Raw genomic sequence first — 26,408 nt, forward strand, 5'->3', positions numbered from 1 at the left:
TCTGCGCAGCCCAGAACTTAGGGGTCTATTTACTAAGCCTTGGATGGAGATAAAGTCACTGGAGATAAAGGACCAGCCAATCAGCTCATAACTACCATGACACAGGCTGTGTTTGAAAAATGACAGTTAGGAGCCGATTGGCTGGTACTTTATCTCCAGCGACTTTATCTCCATCCAAGACTTAGTAAATAGACCCCTAACTAAGCTGCTGCGCTGAAATCCTGCCGATTGGGGCCGGAGCTGACGTCAGACACCCTCCCTGAAAATGGCTGATCCAGCCTGCGTTTTTCCGGACACTCCTGTAAAATGGTCAGTTGCCACCCGCAAACGGCCTCTTCCTGTCAATCACCTTGCGAATGCACATGCGTTCGGATTTGACGCCCCCATCCCATCGCTAGGCACCGAAGCCTGTCACTCTTGTGTGACGCACCGGCGCATTGTGGCTCACACGCAAGATCTGATCGCATGCTGTGCGAAAACGCAAATCAGCAATCAGATCTGAATTACTCTTCTAGTCCTCATGGAACCCTAACAGTGCTGGTTTTCCAGACCATCTCACTGGAGCACATGACTAACACAATGACTCTACAGGTGGTACTAATTATACCTGAGGATATCTTGAAAACATGCACTGTTAGGGTTCCATGAGGACAGAGTTGGAGAAACACTGATCTGTGTAACAGGAAAGAGTGTTTAAGTTACCTAACCTTTTTAACATCTGCTGTGTAGGTTTCCTCTTCAAACATCTTGTAGAACTCACACATGAACGGCTCCTTGAAGCTGGACTGCGGAGCCAGAGGAGACAACGTTATATAAAAGGTGATATACACATCACATGCAGGAAAGGCCAAAGGACAAGCACAAGGAAACTTACAGTTTTGCTTTTTGACAAAGAGCCAACACTTCCAAGAGTCTGAATGGTTTTCGATATGAGCGTCAATATACGAGATGTTTGTGCATCCTGAAAGGAGCGGGGTAGTCAGTTTAGTTAACTCCAAAGCAACCACAACCTCCATTACATAACATAACATAACATAACCTACCTTCATACTCCTCGTGCATTATGTTTCACCAGTAGAAATGTGCCTCCATTTTTACCAAACTTTAAAGGCTTATTGCCCTTTTATAGTCGATATTTTGAAAATAGTTACTTACAAGCTATACCTGAATGGAACCATCTCACTGCACTATTGTGGTTCACATTTTTATCAGGATGACATAGGGTACAACGAAGCCAGGGAGCAATAAGTTATCTACTTTTGCACTCGTCAAGATAGATGCAAAGTCTGAAAGGCCAATGATGACCACAAGTGCATATAAGGGGAATCAGTCGAACAGAAAACAAAATGTAACGGTCACGTTATTGATTGGCTCAAAAGATCAGATCTTCACTTGTGGGCATCTTAAAGGCTTTATTCAGCCCATACAAATATTTACTCAATCACTGCCACATCATCTTTTTTTTCCATCTATATTTTATTATTAATAAGATTAATAGATTAATAAGGGTATTATGAACAAGAATAACAAAACAAACAGTAAGTGTTGTGAACAAGTAACCATATAAATTAGACAATACATGAAGTAACGGTCACACAGGGACGTGCAGTCAGGGGAGGCAGTGCCTCCCCTGTGATTAACTATTAAAATAATATAAAGAAGATACTTATGACACATATTCTGTGTCATAAGTATCTTCTTTAATTAATTCTAATAATTTTTGCGGTTTAATGTGCTTGCGAGGCACTGACAGCAGGTGCCTCTCATACAGAATTGAAACGGGACTGAGCGGGGGGCGGGGCCAAGCACTGGGCTGTAAAAGCCCATTCAAAACAGATGGGGAAGCGGCACTTATACAAGTGCCTCGCTGACAGGGACACCACCCCCATGTCAGCGAGGCACCTGTGATTGGACAGCGGATCCAGTGCTGGATCCGCTGTCCAATCCCACACATGCGGCGCTGGAGGCGGCGGGTCCCGGCGGTGAGTGTCGCTGGAGGTAGGCGGGAGTGCGGCTCTCCCCCGACCTCCTCCGTCGTCCTGCTGACCAAAGCGCCGTGATGTGCGGCTCTCCCCCTCCTCCACCCTCCCGCTGACCGGAGCGGCTCTCCCCAGCAGCAGCAGAGGTACTGTTTGTGTGTGTTGTGTGTGTGTGTGTGTCCAGCAGCAGCAGGTAGGGAGGGGGGGGGGGGTCGTCCAGCAGCAGCAGCAGCAGAGGTAGTGTGTGTGTGTGTGTCCAGCAGCAGCAGGTGTGTGTGTGTGTGTGTGTGTGTGTGTGTGTGGGGGGGGGGGGGGGGGGGGGGTCCAGCAGCAGCAGAGGTAGTGTTTGTGTGTGTGTGTCCAGCAGCAGCAGGTAGGGGTGGGGGGATGGGGGGGGGGGGGGTCGTCCAGCAGCAGCAGAGGTAGTGTGTGTGTGTGTGTGTGTGTGTGTGTGTGTCCAGCAGCAGCAGGTGTGTGTGTGTGTGGGGGGTGTCCAGCAGCAGCAGAGGTAGTGTGTGTGTGTGTGTGTGTGTGTGTGTGTGTCCAGCAGCAGCAGGTGTGTGTGTGTGTGTGGGGGGGGGGGGGGGGTGTCCAGCAGCGACAGGTAGGGGGGAGGGGGGTGTGTGCAGCAGCAGGTAGGGGTGTGTGTGTGCAGCAGCAGGTAGGGGGGTGTGTGTGTGTGTGTCGGTCTCGTGCGGCTCTACCCAGCAGCAGGTAGGGGGGTATGTGTGTCCTACCAGCTCAATATCTTTTCCCCGTATTTAATTAACCCCCAGCCTGCCACGCTGTCACTTGCACCTGTTACACGTGACTTCTGCACGATACCTGCTCTCATAGGTAGCCTATTGGTCCACCGCGGGCACCGTATATACGAACGTACGGGAACCATCACCTCCGATCATTAAACGATGGCACATATGCCTGGAGGTGACAGGTCCTGTACGTTCGTACATACGGTGCCCGTGGTGGAATTATAGGCTACCTATGACAGCAGGTACCGTGCCGAAGAAGTCACGTGTAACAGGAGATGCAGAAGCAACTGACAGCGCAGTATGCGGAGGATTAATAGAACATACGGGGAAAAGACATTGGGCCGGTAACAGGTTTTACCGCTATATTACTGCTTAGTACATCCCGCCCTCACACTCTCTCTCTCAGTTTGTAAGTATAATGTTCATTTTTACAGGTACCCCTACCCTATTGGATTCTACTGGACAAGTGGACGTGATCGGCGTGGGATGTAGGTAAGTAATCTGTCTCTCATTCTTACAGGTACCCCTATTGGATTCTACTGGACAAGTGGACGTGACCGGCGTGGGATGTAGGTAAGTATGTGTGAGTGTGTATGTGTGTTTTAATAAATTTTTACTTTCACGGTGTGTGAGTTGTGTTTTTATTTGTGTATTTTTTTTGTTGTAGAACTACAGGTACCAGCTGGCCCGTTATTTCCCCGCATGCTGGTACTTGAGGTTCTCCAAGTACCAGCAAGCGGGGGAGGCTTGCTGGGCCTTGTAGTTCCACAAAAAAAACAATATTCTTTTTTTTTTTACACACATGACTATCAGCCCGGCACCCACCACCCAGGGGTGCTGGGGACAGCCTCGGGCTTCACCCCTGGCCCTTGGGTGCCTGGAGGGGGGGTGACCCCTTGATTTAAGGGGTCCCCACTCCTCCAGGGAACCCCGGCCAGGGGTGACTAGTTGGGGGGGTAATGCCACGGCCGCAGGGACCTACATAAATGTGTCCCCCGGCTGTGGCATTATGTCCCTGGCTAGTGGAGCCCGGTGCTGGTTTTACAAATACGGGGGACCCCTACATCTTTTGTTCCCCGTATTTTTGGAACCAGGACCGGACTAAGAGCCCGGTGCTGGTTGTCTAAATACGGGGAACCCCTGTCCAATTTTTTCCCCAGTATTTAAACAACCAGGACCAGCTCAAAGAGCCCAAGGCTGGTTATACTTAGGAGGGGGGACCTCACACATTTTTTTTTTTAACATTTTTTTAACCCATTCAGACCCTTCTCCATTAAGTTAATGGAAGCCCTGGACGAAAAAATTGCATTCATGCCCTCCTCCCACTCCCTTCCCAGTCCCAAACACTATTTTTTATTTTTTTTTCTATAAAAATGTACAATATACAACAAGTATGATGAGCAGGCAGGCAGCGGGCATTGGCGGCATCGGACTGAGATGCAAATTAGTGTCGGAGGGCTGGGTCAGTTGATGGTGGGCGAGTTTGTAAGCCATTGGCGGTGGCAGCGGGCACTGGCTCAGAGGAGGTAGGGGTCATCGGCAGGATGCGGCGTACATTATGGCTGTAGTGCCTCACCAGCCACTGACCTCACCGCACGCCACTGCGGTCACATCTTATTGTAATTGCTTACCAGACATCAATAATTGGCTTAAATGTGCAGTCTGGCTCCCAGCTCAGCTCTCCGTTGGCTACAGATTTCTTGGATCCAGAGTTTTGCATTGCTGACAGGCTAGTGGTAATGCCTCAAACTCTATATGTACAGTGTGAAATGAGAGGCAGCTTTCTGGACAGGCAAGACTACAGATTTAGGAAATTGATAACCAAAAAAGAGATGAGCTGGGCTGTCTGCATATAAAAGGTCAGTGCTGGATGCCTGTAAATGAGGTATGAAAAATACTTTTGAGTCCATTGAGTGACACTGGAAACACGTTGGGGTATAGTGGTAGATCCATGAGTGCAGGCAGTTTAAAATGTATAGCTTGTCCATAGATCCACCCCTTTCAATTATATTTATGCAAGCATCAAGGATAGACAGAAATATACAGTAACGAGGAGGAAAAGACAACACTCTTCAAAACATTAAAAAAGTACAGAACAAATACAAAGGGTATAAAGGGTTGGCAAGCAGTGTTCTTCAATGGACTAAACGCAAGTATAAAAATCTGCTTTCTTTTTTATCCTACTGGAAATGTTGTCCATCTCCCAAAACGGTCTCTAAGGGTGGGGATGCTCAGGGGAAGTTGTTCAAAGCACCTTCTTTTCAAAATTGGCATGCCCGAATGCAAACATGTGAAACCTGTAGAATCTGGCGAACGTATGAACAGACTGGTAGTGGCCCTACACAGCTGCCCAGCCTAGGCACCATTCCGCATTGCTAAGGAGGTATTCAGCTCGATTGGAAAATTTCAGGAACAGGTTGCCCCAGACATTAAGTCTGATGAATACACAGAGCAAGTGACTGCTTATAAGCCACCCAACCCTTGCTCTGAGCATCATAGAGAACAAAGAAAATATTTGTCCTGTGAACAGTAGTCCTCACAAGCAAAGAATGAAGAGATCCCTACGCCTCTGGAGACCTTGGACGCAGAATCACAATTTTTACAGAATGTGAAAAAGAGATGACCGACTTTGTCCGTAAAGGCATAAGGGTGGGTTGGAAAATTATAAATAGACTTTTAATAGAGTGCGCATAACTAACATTTTCCTAGAAGTTTTAAACAGCCTTCGAGACAAGGATTTATGGTGGAAATGCGTCAAACATTCTAAAAAGTGGACAAGTGTTGAAGATGCCCACAGCAACCATTCAGCCTATACTTATCATTATATATAATGTACTAGATAATTGCTAGCTTGAAGCAGATTACTATAGGTAACTTTTGGACCCCCCCCCCCGGCACACTAGGATACCGCCCTCTGACTGTTTAGACAATCTGTTACCATGATGTCTACAGCTAGTAGAATCCAAGAGATCTATGACATAGCTCTGATTCACAATATTTCTCATACAGTCATCTGTAGTGGAACCAAAACACTGGTACCAGAAGAGAAGCAGATGGGCTAATGTCACAACAGATCCTACATGGGACTTGTGCCTGTCATATTTACCGTTTCTCTGGTTTCTTGGAAGCCTGGTGACTAGCTGTCCAAGCATCTCTGACTCTGTCTCTGTGCTGATTTCTCAAAGATCCAACTTAAAAAGGCATGAACCTTCGCGTAGCTGCGGTGTGCAAGAACCAAAACCTGGGAGCTCCAAGTCTAGGGGCCCACTGACGAGAAGAAATTTTTGCTCCCTGTGTAAAATTATCTTTGCCAGCTCGGGACCCCGCCTGAGAAATTAAGCAAATAAGTCTCCACATCTGTTTTTCCATGACTTAGGACACAAAGTCCTGATAGGATACAAAGTACAGGAACTCGACGGTGTCCAGAATATTGCAGGAATTTAAGTACTTTGGCTCTGGTTTATCGGACTGCAAACCCATAGACAGCTCTAACATTCATTTGTCCCTACCTTTATCACCCAAAAATCTACAGACAGCACAGGACGATAGCAGAACACAATCAGAAAAATGAAAGTGAACATGAAAGCAGCACACAGAGTCCAACAAAACTCCTACATGGTATCCGGTCTCTAGGTCGACAGTCACTAGGTTGACCACTATTGGTCGACGTGCATTAGGTCGACAGGGTTTCTAGGTTTACATGACACAAGGAGTTTTTCACGATTTGTTTAATTTTTTGAACTCTTTCATAGTTTACGATCCACGTGGACTACAATTGGGAACGGTAACCTATGCCGAGCGCAGCGGTAGCGGAGTGAGGCACCTTGCCCGAAGCATGGCGAGCGAAGCGATGCACTAATTGGGGCTCCCAGTCACTCTGCGAAGAAGACGACACAAAAAATAAAAAAAAATCATGTCAACCTTTTGTCATGTCGACCTATTTTGGGTGTCGACTTAGTTACTGTCAACCAGTAGTGGTCGACCTAAGTGTGGGCGGCCCTATGAACCACACACCTCCCACATACCTAGTGCTGCAAAGCAGAGTACAGAAATGGAGCCCTGGAGCTGCTAAAATGGCTGCTACTTCTGGGGTGCGTCTTCACAGAATGTGAGAGACCACCAAGGATGAGGTGCATAAGAGGGAAGGAAAACGTTCCTCAAGGTTCATGTGTTAAGAAAGCGTCCATCCCTAAGGATTGCCCCATGTCTTTCCTAAGTAAAACACACCAGTTTGGCCCCTACCACCCTGGAATTCTGTATATCTAATGGAAACACAGAAACAACAGAAAAAAAAGGTAGAAAAAAAATGCTATAAATATATGTTAAAAGTGTAGAAATTTTGAACATCTGTGCATGAATAAGGAGAGTTATGGTAGACTTACCTTTGTTAACTCTCTTTCTTAGAAGTCCATAGGGTCCACAGGGAATACCTTGGGGTGTAGGTGGTTGGATAGGACCTGGCACCAAACAGTTAAAGCTTTTACAGCTCCCATGATGCTCCTGTCCTTGCCACCTATACCCCGCTCACAACCCAGGCAATTCAGTTTTGTTAACAAGCCCAAGGCAAGAGCAAGATAGGAGAGAGGGAAGACTGGTACACAGAAGAATCACACTCTCACACAAAAGAAAAGGGAACCAGTGACCAATAGTAAAAACCCATAGAAGCTGCGTGTGTCGGGGGGAGCTCTGTGAACCCTATGGGCTTTGAAGAAAGAGTTAAAGGTAAGTCCACCATAGCTTTCCTTTTCTTTTTCAAGGTCCATAGGGCTCCACAGGGAATACCTTGGGGATGTCCCAAAGCAGTTGAAGGTAGGGAACACTTCTGAGCAGAGAGGAGAATCCAGTGGCCAAATTAAGCATCCTTAGAGGCAAAAGTATCAAAGGCATAGAACCTAAGAAAGGTGTGGACAGAAGACCATGTGGTCACCTTGCACAGTTGTTCGGCAGACGCGCCATGGTGGACTGCCCACGTACGATCCACGTATGGGCATGGACCCCGTCCAAGGAGGCCTCCCCCGCCACGACGTCCAGGGTTTAGAAGGCCAGTACCACAATTTCTTCGTTAAGGTGGAAACTGGACACCACCTTGGGAAGGTAGCCAGGTCGAGTTCCAAGGACAGCCATGTCCCAATGAAAGATCAGAAAGGGAGAGCGCCCCTAAATAGGACACCCTTCAGGCAGATGCAATAGCCAAAAGAGAAATAGTCTTTGCCGTCAGCCATTTGAAGTCCACTGATTCCAGGGGTTCAAATTTGGGCTCCTGAAGCGCCTTGAGAACCACTGACTAATCCCACAAAGCCACTGGAGGGACAAAGGGAGGATGAACATGAAGGACACCTTGAATAAAGGTGTGAACATCAGACAGTGGAGCAATTCTGCACTGGGACCAGACTGACAAAGCAGAGACGCGCATTTTCAGAGAGGCCAGACAGACACAGTCAGAGATCCAGTCCTGCTTTAAAAAAGGCAAGTTTGGGGAAACTCAATAAACCAGAGGGTCATAGTGTTGTTCAGCGCACCACTGGAAGAATACAAACCACCTGGTAATAAATATGGGCAGAGGCTGGTTTCTGCACTCTGAGCATGGTCTGAATCACAGAGTGGGAGAAACCTTTGGACCTTAGAAGGGATGACTCAAGAGCCACACCGTCAAAGAAAGAAGGGCTAGGTCCGGGTGTAGACAGGGACCCTGAGAATACAGATCTGGTCTTAGAGGAAGTGGAAATGGGGCATCTATGGAGAGACTCTAGAGATCAGAAAACCAATGGCGCCTGGAAGCCACCAACAGTACGGTGCCTCCTTATTGCCTGCAATTGGCGAAGAACCCTGGGAAGGAGGGACACTGGAGGGAAGAGGTATGCCAGATGGAAGGTCCACTTCACTGCCAGGGCGTCCATGAAGGCTGCTTTCGGATCGCTTGTCCTGGACCTGAACACAGGAACCTTGTGGTTCTGTCATGAGGCCATGAGGTCCATGGTGGCAGGCCCCATTTGTCCACCAGGAGCTGGAGGACCTTTGGGTGTAGAGCCCACTCACCAGCATGCATGTCGTGACGGCTGAGGAATTCTGCCTCCCAGTTGAGGATCGCTGGGATGAACACCCCCAAGATTGCCGGGAGATGGCGTTTGGCCCAACAGAGAATGTGCGCCACTTCCTGTATTGCCAACAGACTGCAAGTGCCTCCTTGATGAGTGAAGTAGGATATGGTGTTGAAGGGGTCTGGAGTGGAACTGGGTATATGCTACCATGCCGAAGGTGGAGACCATGGACCCCAAGACTTGCATTGCTGAGTGAATAGACACTTTGCAACTTTGACGTAATTTGCGTACTCGTTGTTGTAGTGCGGAAATCTTGTCTGCTGGTAGGAAAATCCAGGAAAGCTCCCAGATGTAACATCCTTTGTGGAGGAATCAGGGATGACTTTTTCCAGTTGATTAGCCAGCCATGTGTTTGCAGGAAGGCAAAATTGTCAGCAGAAGATGGCAGTAAAGGACCTGCGGAGAGTGTGCCAGAATCAGCAAGTCATCCATGTATGGGAGTATTCTGAAAAACCGTAGAAACCACTGATGACAGGGCACTATAGGCACATGTAGGTAAGCATCCTGAATGTCTAGAGAAACCATAAAGTCCCCAGATTCCATAGCTAGCTTAACAAAGCGGTGGGTTTCCATACGAAACCTGGGCACTCTGATAAACCCACTCAGAGATTTGAGATTGAGGATTGGCTGATGAGACCCATTGGGTTTCTGAACCAAGAAAAGGGTAAAAACCCATCCCTCACTGTGATGAAGGGACAGGGGCCTTCAGGTATTCCAGGACTTTCTTGGAGTCCATTTCAGCTTTCCATGAGCGCAGTCAGGTGATGTGGCGGACTACCACTGAGGTAGCAGATGCCACAGAAGCCAGAAGACCAGTATCCAAAGCTGCTTCACCTAAGTAGGAGACTGCATCTTTAATATGCGAGATGTGGGACAGCTGGTCCCAGGTATTATCAGAGGGAAGACTTTCTTCTAGAGTCTCTGCCCAGCTTTCAATGGCCTTAGCCACCCAGACAGCAGCCATAGCCGGTTGAGTAACAGCCCCTGTAAGAGAACAGACAGATTTAAGACACGCTTCAATCTTCCTATCCTTAGTTTCCTTTAGGGAAGATGCCGTTGGGATAGGTAAAGTAGAGCTTTTAGCCAGGTGTGCTACGTGGGGATCCACTGTAGAGGGAACCACCCGCTTGACACAATCACCAGCTGGGAGAGGGTAAAAAGAGACCAGACACTTTGGTAGCTGGAACTTCTCACCAGGGGTATTCCATGCTTCATTTATGAGTTTAGTAAGCTGATCTGACTGGGTGAATTCAGCTTTTACTACCTATCTGGCGCTTAAATAATCTGAAGAATGGATTTAATGTCCCTCACTAGCACAGGTATATCAAATGTAGATTGATGCTCCTCCCTCCCCAGAGGGGGACTCAGGGAGAGAGGTATCTGCGTACTCTGCCTCCCCAGGTGACACCTCAGAATCTGAAAGCTGCGTGGACTGTGAGGATGGCACAGGATGCCTAGCGGCTTTAGTAGCGAAGTGTCTGTCACTCTAACATCTGTTGAAAAACAGCAGAGGTATTAGCTATATTTTGCACTGAGTTAGATAATACATTCACTCAGGGAGGGTGCATAGGGGTGACTGGCATAGCAGTGTGTACCTGCTGTGGGAATCACATAGGCGGAACTACTATGGGGGCTGCTAAGCGGTCTGCTATCTGCTCTAACAACTGTGAAAAGGAAGCCCAGGGGAGATTTGAAAAGGAGCTGGAGAGACCTACTGGTTAGGTGGGATATAGCAAGATGCACACAAACCATCCTGTACAATGGGTGTCATTCCGAATTGATCGTAGCCCTGCAAGATTTTGCAGGGCTACGATCATACAATAGACATGCGTGGGGACGCCCAGCACAGGGATATCCCACCCCGCATGTCAGTGCCGGCCTCCCCCGCAGAAGTGCAAAAGCATCGCACAGCGGTGATGCTTTTGCACTTTAGGAGAAGCTCCTGGCCAGCGCAGCTTTAGCGTGCTGGCCGGAAGCTACTCGTCGCTCCCCGCCCCGCAGCGGCTGCGTGCGACGTCACGCAGCTGCTGCGGCCCGCCCCCCGCACGGTCCGGCCACACCTGCGTTGGCCGGACCGCGCCCACGAAACGGCGTCCAAACGCCGCCGGTCCACTTCCCCCTGCTCAGCGACCGCCTCTGCCTCTCAATCAGGCAGAGGCGATCGTAGCTCAGCCTTCGTCCGCCTGGCATGCGCCGGCGCACTGCGGCACCGGCGCATGCGCAGTTCTGACCCGATCGCTGCGCTGCGATAAATTGCAGCGTGCGATCGGGTCAGAATAACCCCCAATGTCCTGAGTGGAAAATCCCGCTGAGCAGAACTTGCCATTGCTAGACATAGCTGCAGTAACAGTATAACACACTATTATGGCAATAAGGAGTGTGCAACAAGTATAGTACTGGGACAGCCTTCACAAATAGTGGTAGATGTGAAGTACGGTGAACCCCTATACACCAATATCTTAGGGAAACAAAGGGAAAGATATAAGCTGGCAGAGAAAAATCAAGACAGCAGAGCTAGCACAAGTCACATGCAATGCAGAGTACAATATATATAAATATATATAACTGCAATGGGCACTAAATCAACTACACAGACCGCAGTGGCTTGTAGCATATATCGCTGTATAACCTGGCTCCTAGGAGATGTATACAGGGAGACTGAACCCAGCATTCCCAGAGACCTGTAGCTGTAGCGTAAAATGGCTGCTGAGAGTCTCTGAAGGGGAGGAGGGTGAAGGAGGAGCATGAGACAAGACGCTGTCGTAGAATGCCACTCTGAACTGGGGAGAGGGGCCGCTGGGAGAGAGCTGACCTCCCCTAACTGACATCAACCTCCAGAGCCACTGGCCTCAACTATCTTCAGGCGCCATTAATATTCTTCCCTGGTGGTCTAGTGGGGTCCCGGACGAACAGGGAGGCACATCACCTCGCACATCACCTCCGGTCTGTCTCCAAGACCGGAGGTAGGACTGCACAATGATGCGGGCTCCTGCAAGTGGGGACCCGCCTTACCTATCCCCCTGTGCTCTGGCTGCAGTCCAGGTTCCCCCAGGGAGCCATGCTAGCAATGCTCCAAGGTTCCCCGCAGGAATCACTAGACCAGTCTCTGGTGTTGCGGCGTCGGCAGGGAGTCGATGGTGCAGTAGCGCTGGTGTCCTTAGGACAGCCTAGCGATGCTGGCTCTTGAGGTAAAAGAAAAGAAAATGAAATCATAAAATAAACGCATGGGTCTGCTTAATAGCAGTCCCACTGTTAAAGGTGCAACCTGCTCCTGCCGACAGCATAACAAAACTGAATAGCCTGGGCTGTGGGCAGCAGTGGCGTGCGGTGAGGTCAGTGGCTGGTGAGGCACTGCAGCCAAAATGTTCGCAGAGTCCCGACGATGCCCGCTACCGCCACTGACCCTGCATGTCTTGAAGGCAAACGCGCTCCCAGAAAACTGGTTGTGGTCTTGCAGTGAGAGTGTGGCCTCACAAACAAGAGGCGTGGCCGTGTGGAAAGGCAGAGGGTGACAGGAGAGAGATAGTGATGGGGAGACAGTGATGCAGGGGAGATACAGGGAGAGGGTGATGCCAGGGTGGTGACAGGGAGAGGGTGACAACAGTGGGTGACAGAGAGAGGGTGATGTCAGGGAGCTAGTGACAAGAAGATGGTAACAGTGAGAGGGTGAGAACAGTCGGTGCTAACTGTGGGTGACAGGGAGAGGGTGATGCCAAGAGAGGGTGACAGCAGGTGACAGAGAGAGGGTGATGCCAGGAAGCGGGTGACAGCAGTGGGTGACAGGGACAGGGTGCCAGCAGTCGGTACCAGCTGTGGGTGACAAGGAGATGGTGACAACAGTTGGTGCCAGCTTTGGTTGACAGTAGAGGGTGACTGGGATAGGGTGATATTAGGGAGAGTACATTACTGTCCCACTCTGTCAGCAGTATTGCATACAGCACACAACATACGCAGTACAGCCTTGGGTCCCCAATACAGCATGGGTGAGCTTAGCTCATGTCAAAATAAAGTACCCGCCTATCTCCCCCATAAATCACAGCCAGACGCGGCTCATGCCGATAACAGAGATAGGAATGAACAAATCTGCTCTCTGTGGTGGGACTGCTCGTCCTCCAGCTGTTCCACTTCTAGAGGGCTGTGAGCATGACGTCAGCTGAATATTTTTTCATAAAATAAAATTGAAACGTTGAGAAGTATACAGATGTAACCTGTAACCGCCTTATCATTATTTATACTGTGACCATGAGTGACGCCAGATCTCTTTCTTTAACCCCTGCAGTGGAGGGCACCCACCAGGACGCTGGATATGAGTGGTGAGTCAATGTGTGTGTATATATACACCCTCTCCCCTTACATATTTAGTGCCCACCCCCTCAACCCCACCCCTTATATATTTAATGATCCTCCTACCCAATAAATATTTAGTAACCCCTCTCACTCCCACCGTTTACATATTTAATTAACCTTTCACTGCCACCTCATCAAATATATGTAATGATACCCCCAGTTTGACAAACCCCCCCTCCCCCCCTTTCTGCTCCCCTCCCTCCCTTCTGACTGACCTCAGTGCACTTTTCAAAGTCCAGCTCCAGAGTCCCGACTCCCGCAGGTGTGTTTTGATCCTCGTTGCCTTCTCAGGGGATGAGACGTCATGAAGTCTCATCCCCACAGTGTCGGCTACACAGCGCTGTCGCGGCGCCACCAGAGGAGAGGAACTTGAAAAGCCGCAGCCGCCCGCTGGTTCAGCCTGCAGCAGCAGCAGCTCTCTCTCCTCTGTACCGCCGCTGCTGGGAGTGCTGACCGTGGGTCCTTTAATCATCCCTGCACTGCAGCTCCGATCATGGGCCCCTGAGATAGGGGGGGCAGGAGATACCACCTGCACCCCCCCTTGATACGACACTGCGCTGCCCTACTTCCCCGTCCGTTCAGAGGACTGCTGGGTGACGGGCTTGGGGGGCGGCTGCATATGCAAATACATTTTTTATATATATATAAAAAAAAAATATATATATATATCTATCTATATATCTTTGTTGACGGGGGTGGGGGCGCTGCCACTGGCCAATCAGATATACCTTTGTGACAGGGGCGTGTCAAAGCGGCACTTCTAGTAGGTGCCGCTTATGGGGATTTTTTTAATGGGCTTTTACTGCCCGATGCTCGGCCCCGCCGCCCGCTTCCGACTCTTTCACATTGTTAGCTGGAGGCACCGAGAGCGGTGCCTCTGAAACACACAAAGCCAATTTTTATAAGGTGGAAATGATTAAAATAATGTAAATCCTACAGCAGATACTTATGACACAGAATATGTGTCATAAGTATCTTCTGTATATTATTTTAATCATTAATGACAGGGGAGGCACTGCCTCCCCTGATTCTCCTGACTGCACGTCCCTGGTGGGCAGGGTATCGGGGAGGGGGGGGGGGGGGGGGGGGGAGAGCATCCTGGGAGCTGTAAAAGCTTTAGCTGTTTCGTGCCCAGTCATAGCAAATCACCTACATCCCAAGGTATTCCCTGTGGAGCCCTATGGACTCTGAAGAAGAAAAACCTTTTAAAACTCAGAATACTGTACACAACTGCATTATGTCACAACAGCATTAAAATGATTCAAGGTGCTGATTAGCAGAGCTATACAGGTAGTAACTTACTGGGTGGTGGAATCTTAAGTGGAAGATGTGAGGGGATACGACAGCCACAGCAAAGAATCGCAGGAAGACAAAACTGCTGACAGCAGAATACTGTACACGGGGGTCATCTGCAGAGGGACATGAAAGAGACACTGTTATACCAAATTTTTCAGTTTATTAACCCCCCTTTATACCTAAAGACCCAGTCATGCCCCTGAGAGCAGTCCACATACAGTGCAATGCAACACTCAAGTTACGGATAGGATCAAGTTACAACATGAACATATTTTAGGCACAGGACACAGGAATGACTGACAAATACAGGTGCCTACGCGCCATCGGCTGAGAGGTCATGATATATCAGGGAATTGCAAAAATAATTAAAATACTTTTGTTGTCAATATGGAATGACTGTATACATAGAAACAGATAACAGAATTGAGACTGCTACAAATATGGACGTAAACCCAAATCCATCTAAACTAAGCCCACCCGACATGCCACTTCAGCAAAGCTGGCTGCATCAGTAGACACCTGTATTTAAACACATAGCATGAAATGACTGCACTACAAGGCTGGAATGGAACGGAACAGATATTATGGTATTTAAAATGCACCAGTCACCTACACACAGAAGAAGCAGCCATTTTGTGAGCTGAACCGATTTGCATGAGAATACAGCCTAGGAATAAATGAATCGGCTGAGGTATGAGGTCATTTGCAGTTCATGCCTCAGTGATGTCTCTTGGTCCTAGTGAACGGATGACCATGGTTACGACCATCGTGAAAATTGGTTCAGTATGCAAAACGAGTGCCACTGTGGGCCATGGTATATTTTAAACAAACCATCCAGGGGAAAAAAACAAAACCGCAGAGCTAAGTAGCATGTATGTGGGTGATGTGCAGGTGAATGATAGCAAGGGCAGTAGAGAGAGAGAGAGAGAGAGAGAGAGAGAGAGAGAGAGAGAGAGAGGTGGGGGGGAGGGCGGGGGGGGGGGAGGGGAGAGGTGCAGAGATACCAACTGAATGTTACTGTGCAAAACCTCTTCATTCAGCTGCCTCCTCTGTTCTAATAGCCCAGTATGAAGAAGCAGCTAAACAAGATAAAGCAGAGATCCTGAGCAACGGAACATGATGAGATGCGATCTAGAACACACCCACCCCCTTCCCCACCAGCACCCTCATCCCCCCCAATATCAGCCAGTGATTCATAAATAAGCCCCCAAAGCAGTGGCACATGCAAGCCTGGTAACGTTCACCGCTCTATTTTTTGGCCATACGAAAGGCGCGTAAAAGTGCGTAAATTATGCCATTCCCATTTGACAAGTGGTGGTGAAGTTTAATAAATCTATACTAGCTAGGGTGGGAAAGTTAACTACCGGAAGAAACTATGTGCTTGGGGAATGTTATGATATAGGTGGATTCTAAAAAAGGAGCTGTTACTGGTAACCCCACACATTCTCACATGTAACTAGACCAAGTGACTTACTCGGAAAATGTCTAACAGCCATGTGTCGCAGTGAGGAGAACAGGTCACACATCACGGTTGGGCAGCTCATGCTGGATTTCACTATACATGAGAACACCTTGTCCACATAGTATTTTAGATTGTCCTGCAGAGGAGACACAGCACTTGATGTTCAACTCACACCTCTAATAACAAAAAATAAGAATTTACTCACCGGTAATTCTATTTCTCGTAGTCTGTAGTGGATGCTGGGGACTCCGTCAGGACCATGGGGAATAGCGGCTCCGCAGGAGACAGGGCACAAAATTAAAAGTTTGACCACTAGGTGGTGTGTACTGGCTCCTCCCCCTATGACCCTCCTCCAAGCCTCAGTTAGGATACTGTGCCCGGACGAGCGTACACAATAAGGAAGGATTTTGAATCCCGGGTAAGACTCATACCAGCCACACCAATCACACCGTACAACTTGTGATCTGAACCCAGTTAACAGTATGATAACCGAAAAGAGCCTCTGAAACGATGGCTCCCAACAATAATAACCCGATTTTTGTAACAATAACTATGTACAATTATTGCAGACAATCCGCACTTGGGATGGGCGCCCAGCATCCACTACGGACTACGAGAAATAGAATTACCGGTGAGTAAATTCTTATTTTCTCTGACGTCCTAAGTGGATGCTGGGGACTCCGTCAGGACCATGGGGATTATACCAAAGCTCCCAAACGGGCGGGAGAGTGCGGATGACTCTGCAGCACCGAATGAGAGAACTCCAGGTCCTCCTTAGCCCGGGTATCAAATTTGTAGAATTTTACAAACGTGTTCTCCCCTGACCACGTAGCTGCTCGGCAGAGTTGTAATGCCGAGACCCCTCGGGCAGCCGCCCAAGAGGAGCCCACCTTCCTTGTAGAGTGGGCATTGACAGATTTAGGCTGTGGCAGGCCTGCCACAGAATGCGCAAGTTGAATTGTGCTACAAATCCAACGAGCAATCGTCTGCTTAGACGCAGGAGCACCCAGCTTGTTGGGTGCATACAGTATAAACAGCGAGTCAGACTTCCTGACTCCAGCCGTCCTTGAAATATATATTTTTAATGCTCTGACAACATCCAGCAACTTGGAGTCCTCCAAATCGCTAGTAGCCGCAGGCACCACAACAGGCTGGTTCAGGTGAAACGCTGACACCACCTTAGGGAGAAACTGAGGACGCGTCCGCAGTTCTGCCCTGTCCGAATGGAAAATCAGATATGGGCTTTTGTATGATAAAGCCGCCAATTCTGACACTCTCCTGGCCGAAGCCAGGGCCAGTAGCATGGTTACTTTCCATGTAAGATATTTCAAATCCACCGATTTGAGTGGCTCAAACCAATGGGATTTGAGAAAATCCAAAACTACATTGAGATCCCACGGTGCCACTGGAGGCACAACCGGGGGTTGTATATGTAGTACTCCTTTGACAAAAGTTTGGACTTCAGGAACTGAAGCCAATTCTTTCTGGAAGAAAATCGACAGGGCCGAAATTTGAACCTTAATGGACCCCAATTTGAGGCCCATAGACAATCCTGTTTGCAGGAAATGTAGGAATCGACCCAGTTGAAATTCCTCCGTGGGGGCCTTCCTGGCCTCACACCACGCAACATATTTTCTCCAAATGCGGTGATAATGTTGTGCAGTCACTTCCTTCCTGGCTTTAATCAGGGTAGGGATGACTTCCTCTGGAATGCCTTTTTCCTTTAGAATCCGGCGTTCAACCGCCATGCCGTCAAACGCAGCCGCGGTAAGTCTTGGAATAGACAAGGTCCCTGCTGAAGCAGGTCCCTTCTTAGAGGTAGAGGCCACGGATCTTCCGTGAGCATCTCCTGAAGTTCCGGGTACCAAGTCCTTCTTGGCCAATCCGGAGCCACGAGTATCGTTCTTACTCCCCTTTGCCGTATAATTCTCAGTACCTTGGGTATGAGAGGCAGAGGAGGGAACACATACACTGACTGGTACACCCATGGTGTTACCAGAGCGTCCACAGCTATTGCCTGAGGGTCTCTTGACCTGGCGCAATACCTGTCCAGTTTTTTGTTGAGGCGGGACGCCATCATGTCCACCATTGGTCTTTCCCAACGGACCACAATCATGTGGAAGACTTCTGGATGAAGTCCCCACTCTCCCGGGTGAAGATCGTGTCTGCTGAGGAAATCTGCTTCCCAGTTGTCCACTCCCGGGATGAACACTGCTGACAGTGCTATCACATGATTTTCCGCCCAGCGAAGAATCCTTGCAGCTTCTGCCATTGCCCTCCTGCTTCTTGTGCCGCCCTGTCTGTTTACGTGGGCGACTGCCGTGATGTTGTCCGACTGGATCAACACCGGCTGACCCTGAAGCAGAGGTTTTGCCAGGCTTAGAGCATTGTAGATTGCTCTTAGTTCCAGTATATTTATGTGAAGAGACGTCTCCAGGCTTGACCACACGCCCTGGAAGTTTCTTCCCTGTGTGACCGCTCCCCAGCCTCTCAGGCTGGCATCCGTGGTCACTAGGACCCAGTTCTGTATGCCGAATCTGCGGCCCTCTAACAGATGAGCACTCTGCAACCACCATAGCAGAGACACCCTTGTCCTTGGCGACAGGTTTATCCACTGATGCATCTGCAGATGCGATCCGGACCACTTGTCCAGCAGATCCTACTGAAAAATTCGTGCATGGAATCTGCCGAATGGAATCGCTTCGTAAGAAGCCACCATTTTTCCCAGGACTCTTGTGCATTGATGCACAGACACTTTTCCTGGTTTTAGGAGGTTCCTGACGAGTTCGGATAACTCCCTGGCTTTCTCCTCCGGAAGAAACACCTTTTTCTGAACAGTGTCCAGAATCATCCCTAGGAACAGCAAACGTGTCGTCGGGATCAGTTGGGATTTTGGAAAATTCAGAATCCACCCGTGCTGTTGGAGCACTACTTGAGTTAGTGCTACTCCGACCTCCAGCTGTTCTCTGGACCTTGCCATTATCAGGAGATCGTCCAAGTAAGGGATAATTAATACGCCTTTTCCTCGAAGAAGGGTCATCATTTTGGCCATTACCTTGGTAAAGACCCGGGGTGCCGTGGACAATCCAAACGGCAGCGTCTGAAACTGATAATGACAGTTTTGTACCACGAACCTGAGGTACCCTTGGTGTGAAGGGCAAATTGGGACATGGAGGTAAGCATCCTTGATGTCCAAGGACACCATAAAGTCCCCTTCTTCCAGATTCGCTATCACTGCTCTGAGTGACTCCATCTTGAACTTGAATTTTTGTATGTACAGGTTCAGAGATTTCAGATTTAGAATAGGTCTTACCGAGCCGTCCGGCTTCGGTACCACAAATAGCGTGGAGTAATACCCCTTTCCCTGTTGTAAAAGGGGTACCTTGACTATCACCTGCTGAGAATACAGCTTGTGAATGGCTTCCAATACCGTCGCCCTGTCGGAGGGAGACGTTGGCAAAGCAGACTTTAGGAACCGGCGAGGGGGAGACGTCTCGAATTCCAACCTGTAACCCTGAGATACTACCTGCAGGATCCAGGGGTCCACCTGCGAGTGAGCCCACTGTGCGCTGAAATTCTTGAGGCGACCCCCCACCGCCCCTGAGTCCGCTTGTAAGGTCCCAGCGTCATGCTGAGGCCTTTGCAGAAGCCGGGGAGGGCTTCTGCTCCTGGGAGGGAGCTGCTTGCTGCAGTCTCTTACCCTTTCCTTTGCCTCGGGGCAGATATGAATGTCCTTTTGCCCGCTTGTTCTTATAGGAACGAAAGGACTGCGGCTGAAAAGACTGCGTCTTTTTCTGCTGGGAGGTGACCTGAGGTAAAAAGGTGGATTTCCCGGCTGTTGCCGTGGCCACCAAATCCGATAAACCGACCCCAAATAATTCCTCCCCTTTATACGGCAATACTTCCATATGCCGTTTGGAATCCGCATCACCTGACCACTGTCGCGTCCATAAACTTCTTCTGGCAGATATGGACATCGCACTTATTCTTGATGCCAGAGTGCAAATATCCCTCTGTGCATCACGCATATAAAGAAATGCATCCTTTAAATGCTCTATAGTCAATAAAATATTTTCCCTATCCAGGGTATCAATATTTTCAGTCAGTGATTCCGACCAAGCCACCCCAGCACTGCACATCCAGGCTGAGGCGATTGCTGGTCGCAGTATAACACCAGTATGTGTGTATATACTTTTTAGTGTATTCTCCAGCCTCCTATCAGCTGGGTCCTTGAGGGCGGCCGTTTCTGGAGACGGTAACGCCACTTGTTTTGATAAGCGTGTGAGCGCCTTATCTACCCTAGGGGGTGTTTCCCAGCGCGCCCTAACCTCTGGCGGGAAAGGGTATAACGCCAATAACTTCTTTGAAATTAGCAGTTTTCTATCGGGGGTAACCCACGCTTCATCACACACTTCATTCAATTCCTCTGATTCAGGAAAAACTACAGGTAGTTTTTTCACACCCCACATAATACCCCTTTTTGTGGTACTTGCAGTATCAGAGATATGCAAAGCCTCCTTCATTGCCGTGATCAAATAACGTGTGGCCCTACTGGAAAATACGTTTGTTTCTTCACCGTCGACACTAGATTCGGTGTCCGTGTCGGTGTCTGTGTCGACCGACTGAGGTAAAGGGCGTTTTACAGCCCCTTACGGTGTTTGAGACGCCTGGACAGGTACTAACTGGTTTGCCGGCCGTCTCATGTCGTCAACCGACTTTTGCAGCGTGCTGACACTATCACGTAATTCCATAAACAAAGCCATCCATTCCGGTGTCGACTCCCTAGGGGGTGACATCACCATTACAGGCAATTGCTCCGCCTCCACGCCAACATCGTCCTCATACATGTCGACACACACGTACCGACACACAGCAGACACACAGGGAATGCTCTGATAGAAGACAGGACCCCACTAGCCCTTTGGGGAGACAGAGGGAGAGTTTGCCAGCACACACCCAAGCGCTATAAATATATAGGGACAACCTTAAATAAGTGTGTTCCCCTTATAGCAGCTTAAAATAAGAATTTACTTACCGATAATTCTATTTCTCGTAGTCCGTAGTGGATGCTGGGGACTCCGTCAGGACCATGGGGATTAGCGGCTCCGCAGGAGACAGGGCACAAAAGTAAAAGCTTTAGGATCAGGTGGTGTGCACTGGCTCCTCCCCCTATGACCCTCCTCCAAGCCTCAGTTAGGATACTGTGCCCGGACGAGCGTACACAATAAGGAAGGATTTTGAATCCCGGGTAAGACTCATACCAGCCACACCAATCACACTGTACAACCTGTGATCTGAACCCAGTTAACAGCATGATAACAGCGGAGCCTCTGAAAAGATGGCTCACAACAATAATAACCCGATTTTTGTAACAATAACTATGTACAAGTATTGCAGACAATCCGCACTTGGGATGGGCGCCCAGCATCCACTACGGACTACGAGAAATAGAATTATCGGTAAGTAAATTTTTATTTTCTCTGACGTCCTAAGTGGATGCTGGGGACTCCGTCAGGACCATGGGGGTTATACCAAAGCTCCCAAACGGGCGGGAGAGTGCGGATGACTCTGCAGCACCGAATGAGAGAACTCCAGGTCCTCCTCAGTCAGGGTGTGCCCCTGACCAAGTATCAGCTCGGCAAAGTTGTAAAGCCGAGACCCCTCGGGCAGCCGCCCAAGATGAGCCCACCTTCCTTGTGGAATGGGCATTTACATATTTTGGCTGTGGCAGGCCTGCCACAGAATATGCAAGCTGAATTGTACCACACATCCAACTAGCAATCGTCTGCTTAGAAGCAAGAGCACCCAGTTTGTTGGGTGCATACAGGATAACAGCAAGTCAGTCTTCCTGACTCCAGCCGTCCTGGAAACTATATTTTCAGGGCCCTGACAACATCTAGCAACTTGGAGTCCTCCAAGTCCCTAGTAGCCGCAGGTACCACAATAAGCTGGTTCGGGTGAAACACTGACACCACCTTAGGGAGAAACTGGGGATGAGTCCGCAGCTTTGCCCTGTCCGAATGGACAATCAGATATGGGCTTTTTGAGACAAACGCCGCCAATTCTGACACTCGCCTGGCCGAGGCCAGGGCCAACAGCATGGTCACTTTCCCTGTGAGATATTTCAAATCCACAGATTTGAGCGGTTTAAACCAATGTGATTTTAGGAATCCCAGAATTACGTTGAGATCCCACAGTGCCACTGGAGGCACAAAAAGGGGGTTGTATATGCAGTACTCCCTTGACAAACTTCTGGACTTCAGGAACTGAAGCCAATTCTTTCTGGAAGAAAATCGACAGGGCCGAAATTTGAACCTTAATGGACCCCAATTTGAGGCCCATAGACACTCCTGTTTGCAGGAAATGCAGGAAACGACCGAGTTGAAATTTCTTCATGGGGCCTTCCTGGCCTCACACCACGCAACATATTTTCGCCACATGTGGTGATAATGTTGTGCGGTCACCTCCTTCCTGGCTTTGACCAGGGTAGGAATGACCTCTTCCGGAATGCCTTTTTCCCTTAGGATCCGGCGTTCAACCGCCATGCCGTCAAACGCAGCCGCGGTAAGTCTTGGAACAGACATGGTACTTGCTGAAGCAAGTCCCTTCTTAGCGGCAGAGGCCATGAGTCCTCTGTGAGCATCTCTTGAAGTTCCGGGTACCAAGTCCTTCTTGGCCAATCCGGAGCCACGAGTATAGTTCTTACTCCTCTACGTCTTATAATTCTCAATACCTTGGGTATGAGAAGCAGAGGAGGGAAGACATACACCGACTGGTACACCCACGGTGTTACCAGAACGTCCACAGCTATTGCCTGAGGGTCTTTTGACCTGGCGCAATACTTGTCCAGTTTTTTGTTCAGGCGGGACGCCATCATGTCCACCTTTGGTCTTTTCCAACGGTTCACAATCATGTGGAAGACTTCCCGATGAAGTCCCCACTCTCCCGGGTGGAGGTTGTGCCTGCTGAGGAAGTCTGCTTCCCAGTTGTCCACTCCCGGAATGAACACTGCTGACAGTGCTATCACATGATTTTCCGCCCAGCGAAAAATCCTTGCAGTTTCTGCCATTGCCCTCCTGCTTCTTATGCCGCCCTGTCTGTTTACGTGGGCGACTGCCGTGATGTTGTCCCACTGGATCAATACCGGCTGACCTTGAAGCAGAGGTCTTGCTAAGCTTAGAGCATTGTAAATTGCCCTTAGCTCCAGTATATTTATGTGGAGAAAAATCTCCAGACTTGATCACACTCCCTGGAAATTTTTTCCCTGTGTGACTGCTCCCCAGCCTCTCAGGCTGGCCTCCGTGGTCACCAGCATCCAATCCTGAATGCCGAATCTGCGGCCCTCTAGAAGATGAGCACTCTGTAACCACCACAGGAGAGACACCCCTGTCCCTGGAGACAGGGTTATCCGCTGATGCATCTGAAAATGCGATCCGGACCATTTGTCCAGCAGATCCCACTGAAAAGTTCTTGCGTGGAATCTGCCGAATGGAATCGCTTCGTAATAAGCCACCATTTTTCCCAGGACTCTTGTGCAATGATGCACTGACACTTTTCCTGGTTTTAGGAGGTTCCTGACTAGCTCGGATAACTCCCTGGCTTTCTCCTCCGGGAGAAACACCTTTTTCTGGACTGTGTCCAGAACCATCCCTAGGAACAGCAGACGTGTCGTCGGAAACGGCTGCGATTTTGGATATTTAGAATCCACCCGTGCTGTCGTAGAACTACTTGAGATAGTGCTACTCCGACTTCCAACTGTTCTCTGGACCTTGCCCTTATCAGGAGATCGTCCAAGTAAGGGATAATTAAGACGCCTTTTCTTTGAAGAAGAATCATCATTTCGGCCATTACTTTGGTAAAGACCCGGGGTGCCGTGGACAATCCAAACGGCAGCGTCTGAAACTGATAGTGACAGTTCCGTACCACGAACCTGAGGTACCCTTGGTGAGAAGGGCAATTTGGGACATGGAGGTAAGCATCCTTGATGTCCAGGGACACCATATAGTCCCCTTCTTCCTGGTTCGCTATCACTGCTCTGAGTGACTCCATCTTGATTTGAACCTTTGTATGTAAGTGTTCAAAGATTTCCCATTTAGAATAGGTCTCACCGAGCCGTCTGGCTTCAGTACCACAATATAGTGTGGAATAATACCCCTTTCCTTGTTGTAGGAGGGGTACTTTGATTATCACCTGCTGGGAATACAGCTTGTGAATTGTTTCCAATACTGCCTCCCTGTCGGAGGAAGACGTTGGTAAAGCAGACATCAGGAGCCTGCGAGGGGGAGACGTCTCGAATTTCCAGTCTGTACCCCTGGGATACTACTTGTAGGATCCAGGGGTCCACTTGCGAGTGAGCCCACTACGCGCTGAAACTCTTGAGACAACCCCCCACCGCACTTGAGTCCGCTTGTACGGCCCCAGCGTCATGCTGAGGACTTGGCAGAAGCTGTGGAGGGCTTCTGTTCCTGGGAATGGGCTGCCTGCTGCAGTCTTCTTCCCTTTCCTCTATCCCTGGGCAGATATGACTGGCCTTTTGCCCGCTTGCCCTTATGGGGACGAAAGGACTGAGGCTGAAAAGACGGTGTCTTTTTCTGCTGAGATGTGATTTGGGGTAAAAAAGGTGGATTTTCCAGCTGTTGCCGAGGCCACCAGGTCCGATGGACCGACCCCAAATAACTCCTCCCCTTTATACGGCAATACTTCCATGTGCCGTTTGGAATCTGCATCACCTGACCACTGTCGTGTCCATAAACATTTTCTGGCAGATATGGACATCGCACTTACTCTTGATGCCAGAGTGCAAATATCCCTCTGTGCATCTCGCATATATAGAAATGCTATAGTCAATAAAATACTGTCCCTGTCAAGGGTATCAATATTTTCAGTCAGGGAATCCGACCAAGCCACCCCAGCGCTGCACATCCAGGCTGAGGCGATCGCTGGTCGCAGTATAACACCAGTATGTGTGTATATACCTTTTTAGGATATTTTCCAGCCTCTCAGCTGGCTCCTTGAGGGCGGCCCTATCTGGAGACGGTACCGCCACTTGTTTTGATAAGCGTGTGAGCGCCTTATCCACCCTAAAGGGTGTTTCCCAACGCGCCCTAACTTCTGGCGGGAAAGGGTATACCGCCAATAATTTTCTATCGGGGGAAACCCACGCATCATCACACACTTCATTTAATTTATCTGATTCAGGAAAAACTACAGGTAGTTTTTTCACACCCCACATAATACCCTTCTTGTGGTACTTGTAGTATCAGAAATATGTAACACCTCCTTCATTGCCCTTAACATGTAACGTGTGGCCCTAAAGGAAAATACGTTTGTTTCTTCACCGTCGACACTGGAGTCAGTGTCCGTGTCTGTGTCGACCGACTGAGGTAAATGAGCGTTTTACAGCCCCTGACGGTGTTTGAGACGCCTGGACAGGTACTAATTTTTTTGCCGGCCGTCTCATGTCGTCAACCGACCTTGCAGCGTGTTGACATTATCACGTAATTCCTTAAATAAGCCATCCATTCCGGTGTCGACTCCCTAGAGAGTGACATCACCATTTCAGGCAATTGCTCCGCCTCCTCACCAACATCGTCCTCATACATGTCGACACACACGTACCGACACACAGCACACACACAGGGAATGCTCTGATAGAGGACAGGACCCCACTAGCCCTTTGGGGAGACAGAGGGAGAGTTTGCCAGCACACACCAAAAACGCTATAATTATACAGGGACAACCTTTATATAAGTGTTTTTCCCTTATAGCATTTTAATATATATATACATATCGCCAAATAAGTGCCCCCCCTCTCTGTTTTAACCCTGTTTCTGTAGTGCAGTGCAGGGGAGAGCCTGGGAGCCTTCCCACCAGCATTTCTGTGAGGGAAAATGGCGCTGTGTGCTGAGGAGAATAGGCCCCGCCCCCTTTTAGGCGGGCTTCTTCTCCCGTTTTTCTGAGACCTGGCAGGGGTTAAATACATCCATATAGCCCCCAGGGGCTATATGTGATGTATTTTTAGCCAGAATAAGGTACTATCATTGCTGCCCAGGGCGCCCCCCCCCAGCGCCCTGCACCTTCAGTGACCGCTGCTATGAAGTGTGCTGACAACAATGGCGCACAGCTGCAGTGCTGTGCGCTACCTTATGAAGACTGAAGAGTCTTCTGCCGCCGTTTCTGGACCTTCACTTTTCGGCATCTGCAAGGGGGGTCGGCGGCGCGGCTCCGGGACGAACCCCAGGGTGAGACCTGTGTTCCGACTCCCTCTGGAGCTAATGGTGTCCAGTAGCCTAAGAAGCCAATCCATCCTGCACGCAGGTGAGTTCACTTCTCTCCCCTAAGTCCCTCGTAGCAGTGAGCCTGTTGCCAGCAGGACTCACTGAAAATAAAAAACCTAACAAACTTTTATTCTAAGCAGCTCAGGAGAGCCACCTAGATTGCACCCTTCTCGGCCGGGCACAAAAATCTAACTGAG

At 49.3% G+C, this 26,408-nt stretch overlaps 1 protein-coding gene across 2 annotated transcripts in view; it reads right to left on the reverse strand.

Moving 5' to 3' along the window:
• Nucleotides 1-26,408, reverse strand: part of RASA2 (RAS p21 protein activator 2) — a 308,508-nt gene that overhangs the window by 56,697 nt on the left and 225,403 nt on the right. For both annotated transcript variants that reach the window (XM_063915624.1, XM_063915623.1), the window contains exons 14-17: nt 15,947-16,070; nt 14,479-14,585; nt 875-961; nt 708-785 (exon numbers count right to left, since the gene is read on the reverse strand). In XM_063915624.1, the coding sequence (XP_063771694.1) occupies nt 708-785; nt 875-961; nt 14,479-14,585; nt 15,947-16,070 (396 nt within the window). The remainder of the gene's footprint in view (nt 1-707; nt 786-874; nt 962-14,478; nt 14,586-15,946; nt 16,071-26,408) is intronic.

This window comes from Pseudophryne corroboree, chromosome 4 (genome assembly GCF_028390025.1).
Source record: "Pseudophryne corroboree isolate aPseCor3 chromosome 4, aPseCor3.hap2, whole genome shotgun sequence".
Taxonomy (NCBI): domain Eukaryota; kingdom Metazoa; phylum Chordata; class Amphibia; order Anura; family Myobatrachidae; genus Pseudophryne; species Pseudophryne corroboree.